We start from the raw sequence: 15052 nt of genomic DNA, 5'->3' as shown, positions 1-15052 counted from the left end.
TTTTTTCTTACTTTCTCTCGTTGTCTATCTCCCTGTTGCTCCTTGACATTTCTGCAGCCGCTCTCCAGTCACTTTACTCTCCATCAGCATATTAAGGACCATTGAGAGTAGAATCTCAAACCTAGTCAGTCTGGAGGCGAGGAGGTAGCAGGGTTAATATCTGCCTGGGAGAGGGCAGCTGCCTCGTAATCAAAGATGAGAACTAATCCAAGTGGCTCTCAAAGGACCAGAGATGATCAGCGCCCTTCACATCATCAATCCCATCGCTTGTCCGTTTTCTCGCTGATGCATTAATACTCAAAGCGTCTGAGCATGAGAGTTTAAAGTCACAGTTTAGTTTGAACTTCTAACTCCAGTATCTATCTTGCAAGATGCCTCAGAGGAAATGAATTCAATGTCTTTTTAACCCCAGCTGACATTTACGCATAGCATATAACTGGAAAATCTTCAGATTCACTGCTTTGCCAGTTATCTCCTTGCAATCTCATAGAAAATGATTCAAAAAGACAGTCGTACATAAGAACTCTAGTGTAAAAAAAGCGCATTTTCAGCGAGGTCTCTACCCGACATCTACGTTTGGATCTCATTTGTTTTAAGCGAAATAGAGTCTGCGTCTGCAATCGGTGGTGTGTTTGTGTTTGCATGCATGTGCGTGTGTGTGCACGTGTAAAAACTCATCATCGCTGTCGGCGCAGAGCAGACGCCGCAGATCAAAGCTTTGTCTTGCCACAGAGGCCCAGGCAATTCAAACATATTTTAATGGGGTAGGTGATAGAAGAAGCCTGATGAACAAAGCTCGTCTTCGCTCTGATCCATACAATAGAGGTCAGGCCGACAGAATCAACAGCAGCTTTCATTCATCATTTTCAATCTTATCTGTCATTTTCTTAATCTCAACACGATGTGAGGTTCCTCTCAGCCATCCCTGGCCCGCAGCCTCATTTCTGTGAGTTTATAATCGGTTAGGACTAATGTTTCAATTCTTGAAGCGCTGTGGATGAGATCTCTGTTAAGATTGGGATTGACCACAGTCCAAAGATTTATCATAATTTATTCATAACGACATAAATTCATATTCAGCAGCATCTGCCTGACCCTTCATGCACTATTCATGTGACATAAGGCACCACCAACCCAACTATCAAAGCCAGATCGACTGTTGATGAGACCCAACAAGTGCACGGCAATCGAACTGAAATAAAAGTGTTATTTTTCTCTTACTGCTCTGATACCGTCTGTTAGCTCTCGTGACCTGGGGGTTTGTTTTGGTGAAGAAGTTTAATCAAGATGTGATTCAGTTTTGGTCCGTTGACTGTCCACGGGACAAAATGAATGACATTTACTTATAATTATTGCTAAAACGCACAGAGACCAACACACAAACGAGACAAGTCTTCTCTTGCGTGTAATGAGGAGCAGCTCATTAAGACAAGACTCAAAACGATGGTAGCAGAAAGTGAACGTTTCGATCGTCCTGGGGATATTCTGATACATAAACATGAGCTCCTGCTCTTTCCTGGGATATAAATAGCAGCAAGCAGCGATATGTTCAATATGCAGTATGTTTGTACACACACACACACACTTTAGTCGGTAGAAGACAACCTGCACAGTTTTTAGAGGTTTCTAGACGAGATATGTCGAGAGGTGGAAAATCTAGTGGACAAAAAGAGTCTCACTTGTATTTGTTGGTTTTAAAGGTGCACTACGTAGTTTTGGGGAAGAGATTTTCATCAGAAGACAAAGATCTTCGCTGACTGATTTTATTTTACCTAAAAAAAAAAAATAAACAAACTGACCTTAAAGGACGACACAATTTCATACCATTGTTACAACTTGTTTATTTAGTTATGGGGAAAATAAATATATAAATATTTCTGAGTTTGTATCATTAATAAATTAACATTATAAATATTTAAATTCTAGTTTCTTCTCAGACCACATAGAGCCCCTTTAATGAGTTCCCTTGTGTCCAGACTCACACACACAGTCGTTAACTTACCAGTCTGTGTAAGCCTGCACTTCTGCGGCACAGCCACGGTGCCACCAATATGGTAGACGTTACGTGCCAGGAGCATCGCCACGGTCAACATGGCCGATTTCTCCGCAGGAGCGTAAATAAAGTTGGATCGAACTTTATGAGCAGTGGGACCAAAAAGAGAAGAACAGATTTCCTCCATTTTCTCTGCAAAAAAAAAAAAATCAGGAGCCTGTGGGAGCCCTCCTCAGCTCCACCTGTAGCCAAAAACTGAAAAACAAAAAAAAAAAGACCTCTTGCTTTCCCTCAGATCAGACTTGACAGACACTCCAGATGAGCGTCAGACAGAAAGCATCCACACTCCAAACAATAAGCAAGCACCCCAAAACTCCCGCTGCTCATCCTCCTCTGAGCCGTCCTCTGATCTGCGGCGGCACCTTCAGCTGCCTGTCTTCTCTCTGAAAACACACACACGTTTCCACCTGTCTCCCGGTCATCCGCTCTCCGGTCTATCTCTCTCTGCTCTCTCTGATGTTCGCAGGTCTATCGAAACAAGTCCTGTAAACATGCTACACTGATTTAGATTTAGCGTTTACCACCTCTTGTATTGTTATGAAGAGTAGGGGAGGAGGAGAGTGCATGCAGCAGATGTGTGTCTCTGCATATCAGCCGGGTTCATTAGGGTCAACCAGCAGGATACGAGGATAAGGACGATGACATAACATTCGTGATAATTCACTTCTAAAAGTAAGGTTTAATGGGTTGACATGCAGGATGAGCGTGTCTGGGGGGGTGCTGCAGGAAGACAGCACATCTGTCCATCTTGTACTCATCGCTCTTCTATTTCAGGAAGAAACCGCTCTGTAGCAGCAACACAACACAACACAACACAACACAACACAACACAACACCTAATAACAAAGGAGATTATGATGTTTTTCACTTTGATGGGAAACCAGTGGGGCACTGTTTCCCTGATGTAGGGCACAAATGCGAGCGAAATCTCCAGGCGCCAACACAAATGGACGTAACCGGAAAATGTAGCAGTTTTGGTGATCACAGGCACAAACCAGGCACAGCTGGGCGCGACATGAAAGAGAGGCTGAATACACTGTGTTGGTAGAGGTGCAGGGTTCATACAGCTTCATAGGAGTGAAATTCAAGCACTTGTCAAGCACTCTCATGGTAGCTAAACCAAAAATGGCTACACTGTCAAAGCCTTTATCATCACACCTAAACTGTTATTATAAATGCAATTCCCTTATAACCACAGCAATCCTTGTATAATGTCAATTTATTATTTTACCAGCTGTTCATGTTAACTTTGATTGTATGTTTTCATACTAATTGGTTAATGCTTATTTTAACGCCAGGAGACAACAAACAAATATGATGAGAGGATTGTTTCATTTTTACATATGACAAGATTTCTGGTTTACATATCAAAAAAGATCAAAACCACAGCGACTGTATGGATTGAACACCAGATTATGTTCCAAATCAGGCATTTTTCAAGGAGAACGTTCAAATCCAGGCATATTCAAAACCCTGAAATCCTAACAAGACGTTCAAGACTGCACGAACCCTGAGTGATACAGGATCAACAGGTGGAGTCAGGGCGAGTTTCAGTAAACACAAATCTAATTAGCTCCTCCGGCCCCCTTTGAAAGCAGCAATGGGTGAAACAGAGGAATCTGAGAGAAAAGGCTACTAAATGTGATTAAAAAATACAAAACAAAAATCTGCTGTCAGTGGTAAAATAAACAGGCACCTGATATTTTTTGGAGTAGCAGCTGCTTGAATACTGACGACAGCGAAACTTAACAACAAATCGAGCAAAATTTCCATATTTATTCAGTGGAAAAAATTAAAATGAAACAGCCCTTGTACCTTTTAAAATAAACAAATGCAAAACAGGGTGTTTAGAGAAACAATTATCATTAAATCTGCTGTCTTTAAATAATTAATCAAGGACGCCACGCTGCACCAGCTCTGCGCCTCTGCAAACTAAAACCACAAATATTGCCTCACATCTACATTTGTCTACAGGTGGTCTGAGTGGCTTTAAACACTCCTCGCGTATGTGTTGATTGCATTCGCGAAATCTGACATTTAAATGTCAGCTCCTGAAAATCATTTGTCCCAGAAAACACTGAGCAAGCGTTTTCTGCCCAACATGATTTATGTAAATTTGTTAGATCCTCACGTAAAAGAGAAAGCTAACTTTCCGACTCCCTTGTGTGACCTTCCCTATTAGCACCTGAACGCACCGTTAAGCTGAGTTACAAGGCAGTGTCTGAAGAGTGGGATTTCACTTTGATGGAAATGGATCTAAAGAGGGATGAAAGTCTCGTGCCATCACTGATTTTCACTCTGCAGTGAATCAAAGTGAGAGGTGAGGAGGGTCCGCGGACAACCTGTTGTGTGATTTTGGAAATGTTCATGCGTGATGTCGGCTGAATGAAATCTAGCCATCAAGAGGGCTGTCAGTAAAGAGTCAGTCACGAGGACTTTAGAGCTGCAATTAGTCGATTGGAAAAATAATTGGCAATTATTTTGAATTCATTCATTGTTTTTGTCATTTTTCAAGCAAAAAGGTTTTAACCCAATTACCAGAATAAATGTGATACACGTTTTCTTTATGTTGCAACTTTACGTTTGTTTGGGTTCAATTTTCATATTTCTCTCTTGTCACAACACTGTGCGTACCCTCTGGTTAGGTTTAGGCACAATAACCACTCGGTTAGGGTTAGGAAAACATGTCGGCTTTGCTCAAAATACCTATTCTGGTCGGCACAAACATGGCTGGAGATGGCCGGTTTTGGTTCATTGAAGACGTTCTCCCACAAATATCCAGTAGTTTCACACTTACAAATGCCAAATGCCAAAAAATGCCATTTTTTCAATTTTGGGACATTTTTTAGACCGATTAACTGATTAATCGTGGAAATAACCAGCAGATTAATCGATAATCAAAAGAATTGTTAGTTTCAGCCTTTAAGTTATTACGGTTTACTGACATTGACTTGGGAGCAGTTATAGTTATATCACCGTTTCATCCTGAAACTGAAGCATCCATTTTCAAGGCTTTATTTCTGGGGCGTTCATTGTACAACCTTTCAGAAATATTAATTATCACCGTCTGCCCACTCTGCATTGAAGGTCTTATATTGAACATCCTCGTATTCTGCTGTTAATTTCATTTTTGATCTATGAGTAATTTGCACACATGTCAGAAAAATCCATTAAACCACCAAAAGTCCCTTTTTCAGATTAGATGAGCAGATAGCAGGATTTTTTTAATATCGCTGCACGGCTGTAAATCAAAGATGATAAACCCCAAATGACACCTCATGTAATCCCATCACATTTTCTTCTTACATACTCCTGAATTTAATGTTATGTCATCCAGTCTCCGCCCTGTTTCCTCTCAGGACACTCAACAGCTTATGAAATGAATTTTGTCAGGCGCACACACCCGATGATGATGACTCCTGGATGAATGTGAGGGGGAAATCAGGCTGCGCCATGGTGGGACAAATGGTGCTAACACATTTGTGACAGCACTGAGCTTCAGCCTTGGCAAAATCCAAACTCCAAAAACTGCTCCACCAGTGTGATGGCCAACACAGAGACTAAAGCGTGGTCATATTTATTCAAGCATGACAATCAGACATAATGAACCGATAATGAAGTGCCGCTTCATTTATTCATTTTGTCTCCTTGCTTGTTTTCTGCTCAGGGTCACGGAGGACTGGAGGCTTTCCCAGCATGCATTAATTTAAAGGTGGATGGCACGGAAACAGCCGGAATCAGTTGTCAGTCAGGGCTAACACAGATAGACAGACGCTCACATTCGTACCTGCGGGTCAGCTGGACTCTAATCCACCTGATGTGGAGACACAGAAGCTGCATGAATGTAGAGATAACATGCAGCCACTGTATACTGTCAGCCTCAATGCAATTCACTGGATAATCTCTGTACACCCAGAAAGCCAACACAGCAACTGTGATTCTGATAATATTATATCTTTAAATTTTGATTGGTGCAGGGAAAAACGGTCAATCGCCAAGCAAAGGTCCCACACTTGATCCATTTCAGCATTTGTCAAACTAACGGTACAAAAAGAATCAAAATGATTCATGCAGCACCTCTGTTAACTTTAGAGGTTATAGAAAGATCAAGATGAGGGATAAAAGAAACATTAACAAAGGGTGAAAAGAGATGTGCATTTAACCACCCAGCGTCCCCCCCGAGAGGCTTCGGAGTCCTTCAACCACATCACACTACTTGTGCCTTTGCTCTTGAGAGACAGCAGTCATCATTCACACAACCACAAGAGGCCTCCTGTAAGGAAAATGTTAACGATGTGTGACTGTGTGACTGATTAAAAACACGAATCCCAACCTCCCTGGTTTGAATCCAGCCAAAGACTTTTATGCATCGCTCTCTATGTCTCATTTCCTGCCATCTCTTTACTGTTGCTACTACCTAATGCCCGGCAGATCAAGTGTTTGACCTGGTGACCAGCACCGGCCATGCATCGAAGGATGGTCACTGTCTGTCAGTCCACTGGTCCTCCGCTTAAGTCCAGACTCAAAAATCTTTTTTTGCTATTGGATGCATTGCAGTGACATTTGGTGCAGAGCCCAGTTCAAGCTCCCCAGATGATTTTGTCTAATGACTCTGATTTCCTCTTGGGCCACCATGAGGTTACATTTTTAGTTTTTTAGTGAAATATCTCAACAAATATTGGATAAATTGCTGTGAAATTTGGTACACACCACACAGGTGTCACCATGTTCCCACCAGCTTTTGAAATTTCCATTTTTTTCCCAACACTTTCTAAAAGCATAATTAGTGAGAAATGGGCTAAAATGTTACCTAACAAATGAGATTACATGAATTTTAATGCGCCATTATGCAATTATTTTCCTGCCATAATTATATACTCTTTCCTCATATGCTCTCCTAATTACTATTTTAAGAATATTTTTAAAAAACACCACTTTTCAACACAAAGTGACAGCCTTGCACACGTTCATGGTTCCCAGATATTACTTGTAATACCTTTGACGTGCCGATTTGTCATTTAGCGGCATCATCTGAGCAACATTTTATTTTGTCCAACACTTCAGTTTACGCCTAAATAACTGTAAAAACATTCCAGTCAGCCTCAGCTATTGTGTTTAGTCCTTTGGTTGCACACTATACAAAGTTACCTAAAGTCATACTTTCTAGGTACGCTAGTGCACGAGGGTCTGCGTGATGTAAATTTCACCATCATAGGGTGTTTGTGTTGGCTCTGTGTGGACGTTCCTCCAATTTGTTGTAACTGCACGTAGCTGTCGTGGTCCCAACGCTAGAACAAGAACATTTTGCAACATAGTCCGCAGGCCAGATGCAGACGCCAAAGCTGGGTACACAAATGAACCAAGTGGGGACACAACTGCGAGGGTGCTTTTACCTGTGGGTGTCTTCCTGTCTGATCATTTGCTGACACGATTGGCCACTGCAGCTTGACGTGGGTTGCGTTTCTCCAGAAGTTGACTCCATGTCAACTTTTTGCAACTTCTACCCACATTCATATGAATGAAAGGATTGCGTGTGAATGCAGCCTAATCCAGGCCTTAGGTTGCTTCAGGTTAGGAAAGCCTCAAAATTGGTTTACAGGGGGGGTTTCTGTATTTTTATGTGTTAGATTTCCTCCTAATTCCTACTTATATTCTGCGTGTGACATGAATGAACATTAAGAAAACCTACATGAGTTCCTTAGTGACACCCAGCAGTGTTCGCTCACTATTACAGCTTCAGAGCTTCACATCCTGCAGCAGACTGCTGAATCTGAACGATTGGCACCTTGAGGGGGAAATCCACATATAAAAACCTTTTTAAAGCACACTAATTATACAAAACCTTCACGGAGGAAGTCAGAAATATTTTTGACGTTCCCTCTTATGAGCGACTTAAAAGGTCAGGAAACACCGGGAAACAGTGAGTAAGAAGAGGGGAAAACACACACTCTTATCTCACAGTCGCTCTCTTCACCTAATTAAGCGCGCCCAAGGCAGCGCTCGAGTCGGCGATGTTACAAATGGGTTCGCAGGTCCCCCCGGGGTGCAGAGTGTAGAGCAGCACCGGAATAAAAATAAACACAAGACAACCGCAGCATGATAATGCATTCACCGACGATGCTACAGGGGGCTCCCCGAGTGGAGGAGTTCAGCACCGACATCAAAGAGGGAACTCAAGCTTGTGGGTGTGTGTGAGAGAGCGTGTGTGTGTGTGTGTGTGTGCGTGTGTGTGTGTGTGTGTGTGTGTGTGTGTGTGTGTGCGTGTGTGTGTGTGTGTGTGTGTGAGAGAGAGAGAGAGAGAGAGGGTTTTAAGTGCACATTCTGTATATATTGATGTTGACTTGTGCTGCACTGTTCAAGCTTCTCCTTCCTTCCTCCCAGAGCCGGGCTGGATGACTGTGAACAGATTGAGATACATTATCTTTGGCAGCAGAGCCAGACTGCTATGCTAAATGTCTGATCTCGACTGTTTGAACTGAAATGTAACTGCCTTCCCCCCGTCCTCCGTTTCGGGACACAGGAGAAGCTTAAAAGGGTTAGCTGTGTGACTAAGTGGACCGAGCTTCCTCGTGGCTTATTAACTGCTGAGAGAGCAAATGAAATAAAAAGCCAGTAGTTATGGGCGATTTGCTTTCTATTTCTTGCTCAGACACAGGTATATATAGAGCACTCTAAATCCATTTGCAAACCGTCCAGCCGCAGCTTCATACCGATGAGATTCCCCGTCGGTTTATGGAGCTGATGCTTCACACTGATGTAAGAGCAAATGTGACGTGCCAGCAGCAGATAAGTCAACACAAAGAGAGATTTAAAAGAAAAAACTCATTACCGGTGAAATTCTATGTAAATGCAAATTAGGATCAAGTGGAAAAGACAAAGAGGCACGTGAGTGGCTCTCTGGAAATCAGGGATGTGGAGTTAATTTATGAACAATAATAAATGGGAGAGGTTTTTGCTCGACTGGTTACAACAGGTGAAAAGAAGGAGAGGAGATGCAGAGCTGGGTATTGTTGGAAATGTTTCAGTCTGGGCAGTTCATCTATATTATACCGGGATGGTGTTGCTAGCTGGTTAGCATGCTAATGTCATGAGATATCTCTGCAACACAATACATGGATGTCATGATATCAAAAACTTTCATTTCTGACAATTTTGGTTAATGTTTGCAACTAAAACTCTTACGTATTCGCCTTTAAAATGTCATAAATATTGCACTATATAGACTGTGAGCTGCCAACAAGAAGCTTCCAGGACATCGTACCGGGAATATAAGAGCATTACAGCGTCTACTACTGCGGACCATGACTTGTGGAGCAAAGTGGGCAGGCTGAAGAAATAGATACGAGGCTTCACGCCCTGGCAGCATAGTGGCTGTTGTGGCTAGCAATCAGAAGATTGCCGGTTTGATCCCTGACCCTGCAATTACATTGATTATTGCTTTCTAGACACCTTTATCATCTATAATGTGCAGATAACAGCATATCGTCATTTTGGAGCCTGAGTATAGAGAGCTGCAGTCACGCCTCTTCCAGTTTCCCTCACGAGACCTTTTTCAAAAAACTTTGTACTGAATGGAGAGAGACGAATAATTGTTTGATCCCATCTGAATTGTGCCATGAACTACACATATGATGTTTGTCCATTTAAAAGACAATTTTCCAAGTCAATAAAGTCACAGTTTGTCATTAAACTAATAAATATAAGACTGTGAAATTATGTAATTATAAAGACTACACAGCCAACAGTGGCGTTAGTGGCGTCGTCTCGTTGAACACTGACCAAAACCCGCAACTTGAATATAGAGCTGGTCACAGAACTGATGAACTACCCTTTCACATAACTGCAGTTGTCAATATTGACAGATTTATTGTGATTCTCATCTTTTTTAGTACCTTTTCTGTGCAGAGTTGGCGGCCATGTTGGTGTTGAGCGAGACGATGTAGTTCACTGAGCAGTTTCACAGAAAACTACATGATATTTCACTTGAATGACGACAAACTGTGACTTTCTTGACTTGGAAAATTGTCTTTTAAATTGTCAAACATCATGTGTAGTCCATGACATAATTCAAGCGGGATCGAAAGATTTTTTGTCTTTCTCTATTCACTATCATATAAAGTTTTTCCGAAATAAGCTCCCATGGGATCCACCAGAAGGGGCGTGACTTCGGCTCTCTGTGAACGTTTAATCAACTTTTACAAATGGTCTCCAAAGGTCATCCAAATCCATCCATACAATATTTTTGGAACAGCAATATCTGGTCAAAAAATAATTGTGATATTGTATTTTGTGGCACAGTCGAAGCATTTATAAAGTTCCTTTGAGATTTTTGGTCTGTGGTATTACCTGAGTATTGGCATCGATACCAAAAATAGGCTCGTTTCAACTTCCTTTGAGAAATGTGCCTAAATTTGAGATGAAATTTCTTTTTAAATGAAACTACTCAGTCAGATCTTTTATTCCAGCTTCTGTACGTGGCACTGTTCAGTACTCACAGATGCATTTCACTTGACACCAATTAGGTGTTACGAAGACGAGAGAAGATTGAAAACAACAAGAAATGGGAAAAAAAAGGAACAGCTGAAAGGATGAAAGCCTGTTCCCTCCCCTGGTGTCTGTTAGCTGTTTCTCTGCCCTGGAGGGACAGAAAGGAAGAGGCAGAGACAAAAAGGGCGAGGGGAGCGAGCATGCTGAGATTCATCATCATCAGTACAGGAGAGACACATGAGGAAAAACACATTTTACATGGAAAAGACATTTCCTCCATGTGGTGAAGATTAGCAGCCATACACGCTCCTCAAAACCTTCCTCCCTCAATAATCTTCTCTCCTTTTTCTACCCAGCAAGAGCTCGTGGTGCCATGCAACTCTTCTTAGCAGCAAAATGAATAAAGAGGTAACCCTCTTGTGCACTGAGGCAAGCAGGGGCCTCGCTCACAACCCAACGCTCACGTAGATAAAGAAAGAGAGGCGCTGCAGGGGTGAGCACTGACAGCCTGACACATCCGGCTTTGGGTGCGCCATATTTTTGACAGCGTATAGATGAGAGCAAAAGGGGGATGCTCTAACAGCCCAGGGACTGCTGGGGATTCAATTTGCCATCAAAGCTTGTGTGGTGCTAACATGCCCTCTCTGGGTTTCAAGGGACTCCTGTTTCTGCTGACAGCCCAATCCAAGTGGTCTGTCAGCGTCTCAGGCATCTTCTCACTGACCCAACGCATAAACATCTCAGGGATTCAGGATTGTTAAGAATGTGGCACATCCACACCTATGTGGACAGATCAAGTCTTGTCAAAAGTGACACATTAAGAGGCTTTTCTGCCCCCTAGTGACAGGCACAAAGGGGCATTTTCAGCACCAGGGACAGTTTCCCGCTGCTCCACTGCTCCTCTTCATCGAAAGCTCTCAAAAAATCTGACAGCAGCTTATGAATTCATGGGAGAATAAATCAACTCAAGTAATTGATTCTGACGTTTTGAATTAACGCACAGCGAATGACAATCCTCAATTAAGACTCCGAGTGTTTGAAGCAGCGTGGGTGATGCAATTCCTCCACAACAACAAGCGCAATGGAGAAATTACGCATGGGGCTTCAGCCTCGCTCGCAGTGAAGACTAGAGGAAATCCAAAGGAGTGCGTGCACCACACACACACACACACACACACACACACACACACACACACACGGGTATTCCTCCTCTCCATGAGGGACTCAAACATGAAACACCCGAACGAGAAAAAGCTCGAAAGCCATCACTCACCCTTCTCCAAACTGAGATTCCTGCAAACTTCAAGTTCTGCCATTGAGGACCGGAGTTGTCGCTCTCAGCAGCTCCCTCCGTGCGTTTTGGACATCATTTTCATCTCCCGGTTGTAGCGAGTTGAAAAGCCATCAAAACATGCCTGATTAGTCCATTTCTCCATCCTGAAACAAACTGCTCCTCAGCCCTCTGATTCCCACTGTGATCTGCGGCGTGGATTCACTAACCATCACATCCACTGCGCGCACATCCTCTCCTTCCTCTCCGCGCAACGCAGAGGCAAAGAAAAAAAAAAAAAACATAAGCCGATTTCTTACACGCTCAGTTGACTGGAGGCTGAGAGTGGTTTGTTAATAAGCAAGAGCTTTAGACTGCTAGAGTGGGTGAGAGCGCACAGAGCAGCGAGAGTTGGTCATTTGGACGTTTCAGCTGTTTGGCGACAAGTTTGGATTCCCTCCACCGAGCTGAAGTCGTGCCACATCCGTTTTTTTGTTTGTTAGTTAGTTTGTTTGTTTGTTTTTGGTCAGCTACTCCTCGGTGGATATCCTTGGGTGAAAAGGAGTCACCAGTGCGCAGGGGATGCCAGCGCCATGACCCACTTTACGCTCTCTGTGTGTGTGCGTCAGTTTAGGTAGCGATGCTTCCTCAGAGACACAGCAGGAAACACACTTCAGGAAATGTGAGGGATGCTCTGCAGTGAGCCCCACAGAGAGGAAAGAGACTGTGAGAGCAGCAGGTTGTGTGTAAACATTAATTAATGGACAGGTTTTTAGCTTTTAAAGTGCCTGTGTGTGTGTGTGTGTGTGTGTGTGTGTGTGTGTGTGTGTGTGTGTCAATTCTCTAATGAAATGTTGGTCAATCTGCAGCTCCCACATTAGTCTGTTCATTGGTCCACATTAAAGCCTTTTAATTTAGGATTGCAGGAGACAATTATTGAGTGACCAAGCGCACACACACCTACACACAGAGTGACACACACATACACACACACACACAGAGAGAGACAGTTCAGACTGTTCAGAGACAGAGGGTCGCCCAAATCGATTAGTGCTGTCTGGAGGAGCAAAAAAAGACTGTCTGGATACCGGTGTCCCCCTCGGTTCAGTGCCGTCTGTCTGAGACTCTCCAGTGATTGCTCACTTTGATTTGTGTGTAAATCTCTCCTCGTCCACACCTGCCTGATCACAGACAGCCTCCACCCTCTCTGCAAACCTCCACTCTCTCACACTGATTTATGTACCACGGCCAAACAAAAACCATCAGCCGCTCTGTCGTTCACAAACGACTGGAAGCAACTGGGAGTAGTGAAGCAAAGTCTTGGGAAAAACAAACGGAAAGGCGTACGTTTTCTGACTGACGAGAAAGGACAAACTGTCAGCGACGTGAAGGAATGAACACAGACAAGAGATCAACCGGATCTGAAGTCTGGTGAAGGAGACAGCAGACGATTTACTCCCAGACAATCTGTTCTGATTCTCTGAAGAGCTCAACGTTCAACCAAAGAAATGAAAATTCAGTCATTACGTGCGCACCCTCATGTCGATGGAAAGTCAGGTGAAGTTTTGGAGACAACAAAACATTTCTGGAGCTTCACAGCAAAACATCGTTGCGGCAGCATTCTCCTAAACAACTGAAGTAGATGGGGACTTGTTTTAAAACGTAATAAAATACAGAAAAAACACATAAAATGGCTCCATACAGCTCATCCAGCGTTATCCAAGTTTTCATAAGCCCTGAGATCCCAAAAATGATTTGGAAAATATGTTCTTCACACCCTCTACACACAATCTCGGGGCTTCCGGAGACTTGGATTACGTCGGATGAGCTGCATGGAGCCATTTTATCTTTCCTGTTAGTCCCCATCTAACGCTGCAACGTTGTTTTGCTGTGAAGCTCCAGAAATGTTGTGGACTACGAAATTTCACCTGAATTTCCACTGGCATCAGGGTGAGTTAATAACGACTTAATTTCCATTTTTGGGTGGAGTTGTCCTTTAAAGGCTGTAGATTAGCATCCGAGCATGCTATCGTGTAATAAATTGATTGGGATTGGGTCAGAAAGGTGGTGTGATTTTTTTAATGAGAAAGTATTCTCATTTCATGCTCAGTAGGGTATTGATTTTCAGTTCAACAACATTAATTAAGCACAGATTCTGGAAAAGTCAACTTTGGCTTGAAGAAGTATATTTACAAAGCAAGACAGATGGATGAGATTCACTTAAATGAGATAATATCCATATTTGTGAGCATGACAGAAGGGGAAACAGATCAATCAAGTCAACCAGGTCAATCCATCATCCACAGCAGACAGGCCTGACTTCCTACTACGGTTCGCTGAGAAGCAGAGTACACACTGGTACTGTATGTAACACGCTGTCTGCAGGTGGTGGGATGTGGACGCTGGCTCTAGTAAGTCAGGTTGAGGCTTTAGCAGTCGGTGTGAGAGCCACAGAGGCAGAGCGAGATCAGAGATTTGCCATTGATTTGTCTGGCGGATCGGTCAGGCTCACCGCCTCGAAACTCATAAATCATGATCAGACTGATGCCTTTATGTGTCTGGTTTCATTTCAGCTGTGAGGAGGATGGAAAGGAACAAATGCACAATTCGCTCTGGCTTATTTAAATGTATCCAATAACAAAATAACATCATTAACAGGTATGCATGTAAGTGCCCTGGCACTCAAGTTGATGCATGAAAACACTAAGCGAACACCCACTTGTTCATGCTGGATGATAAAAATATATAATTTTGTGTCTTCAGCTTCAACATAATTGGCTCAACCATATCCTAACATGTGTACAGATGTGTATGAGTCGTCCATGGGCAATGCAAGTCAGGTGTTGCAGCCGGCTACTTGCACTTAAAGTGAGTCCAGTCTGAATGAAGTTCTCTGGACAGGTTTTTATTCATGTCACACACTGATTCAGAGGCTCGCAGCAGGTTTTTTTCTGTCCCAGTAGACATTAATAAGGTTTTATTGATGTCACAGGACTGACCGTTGGCTGTGCTGTCTGCAATTTAAACCCTGTTTTGCACTGAGGCACAACAGTGGAGACGAGTCTCCCTCTGCTGTTTGTTCCCGTGACTTACAGTCATCAGAGAGAACACACTGTACATCGCATTCAGCTCTGCTGTGTGTGTGTTTCTGATGTTTACCGTGAAAGATGCTGTTGTCTGTCAGGAAGTGCCGGCGGTACTGAGGCTCTCCTTTCCTGTTCACCACCCAGGAGCTCATGGTG

General features: G+C 43.1%; 1 protein-coding gene across 1 annotated transcript in view; it reads right to left on the bottom strand.

Annotated features, from left to right (window-relative positions):
• Window positions 1–15052, bottom strand: part of plch1 (phospholipase C, eta 1) — a 63998-nt gene extending 48946 nt beyond the window's left edge. The window contains 1 exon segment of the mRNA XM_084350725.1: window positions 14970–15052. Within this exon segment, the coding sequence (XP_084206851.1) occupies window positions 14970–15048 (79 nt within the window). The 5' untranslated portion in view covers window positions 15049–15052.

Source organism: Pagrus pagrus, assembly GCF_965226575.1.
Source record: "Pagrus pagrus genome assembly, chromosome: 4".
NCBI lineage: Eukaryota > Metazoa > Chordata > Actinopteri > Spariformes > Sparidae > Pagrus > Pagrus pagrus.
Note: the sequence above shows the minus strand (reverse complement) of the source record. Positions and strands in the feature narration are given on the sequence as shown.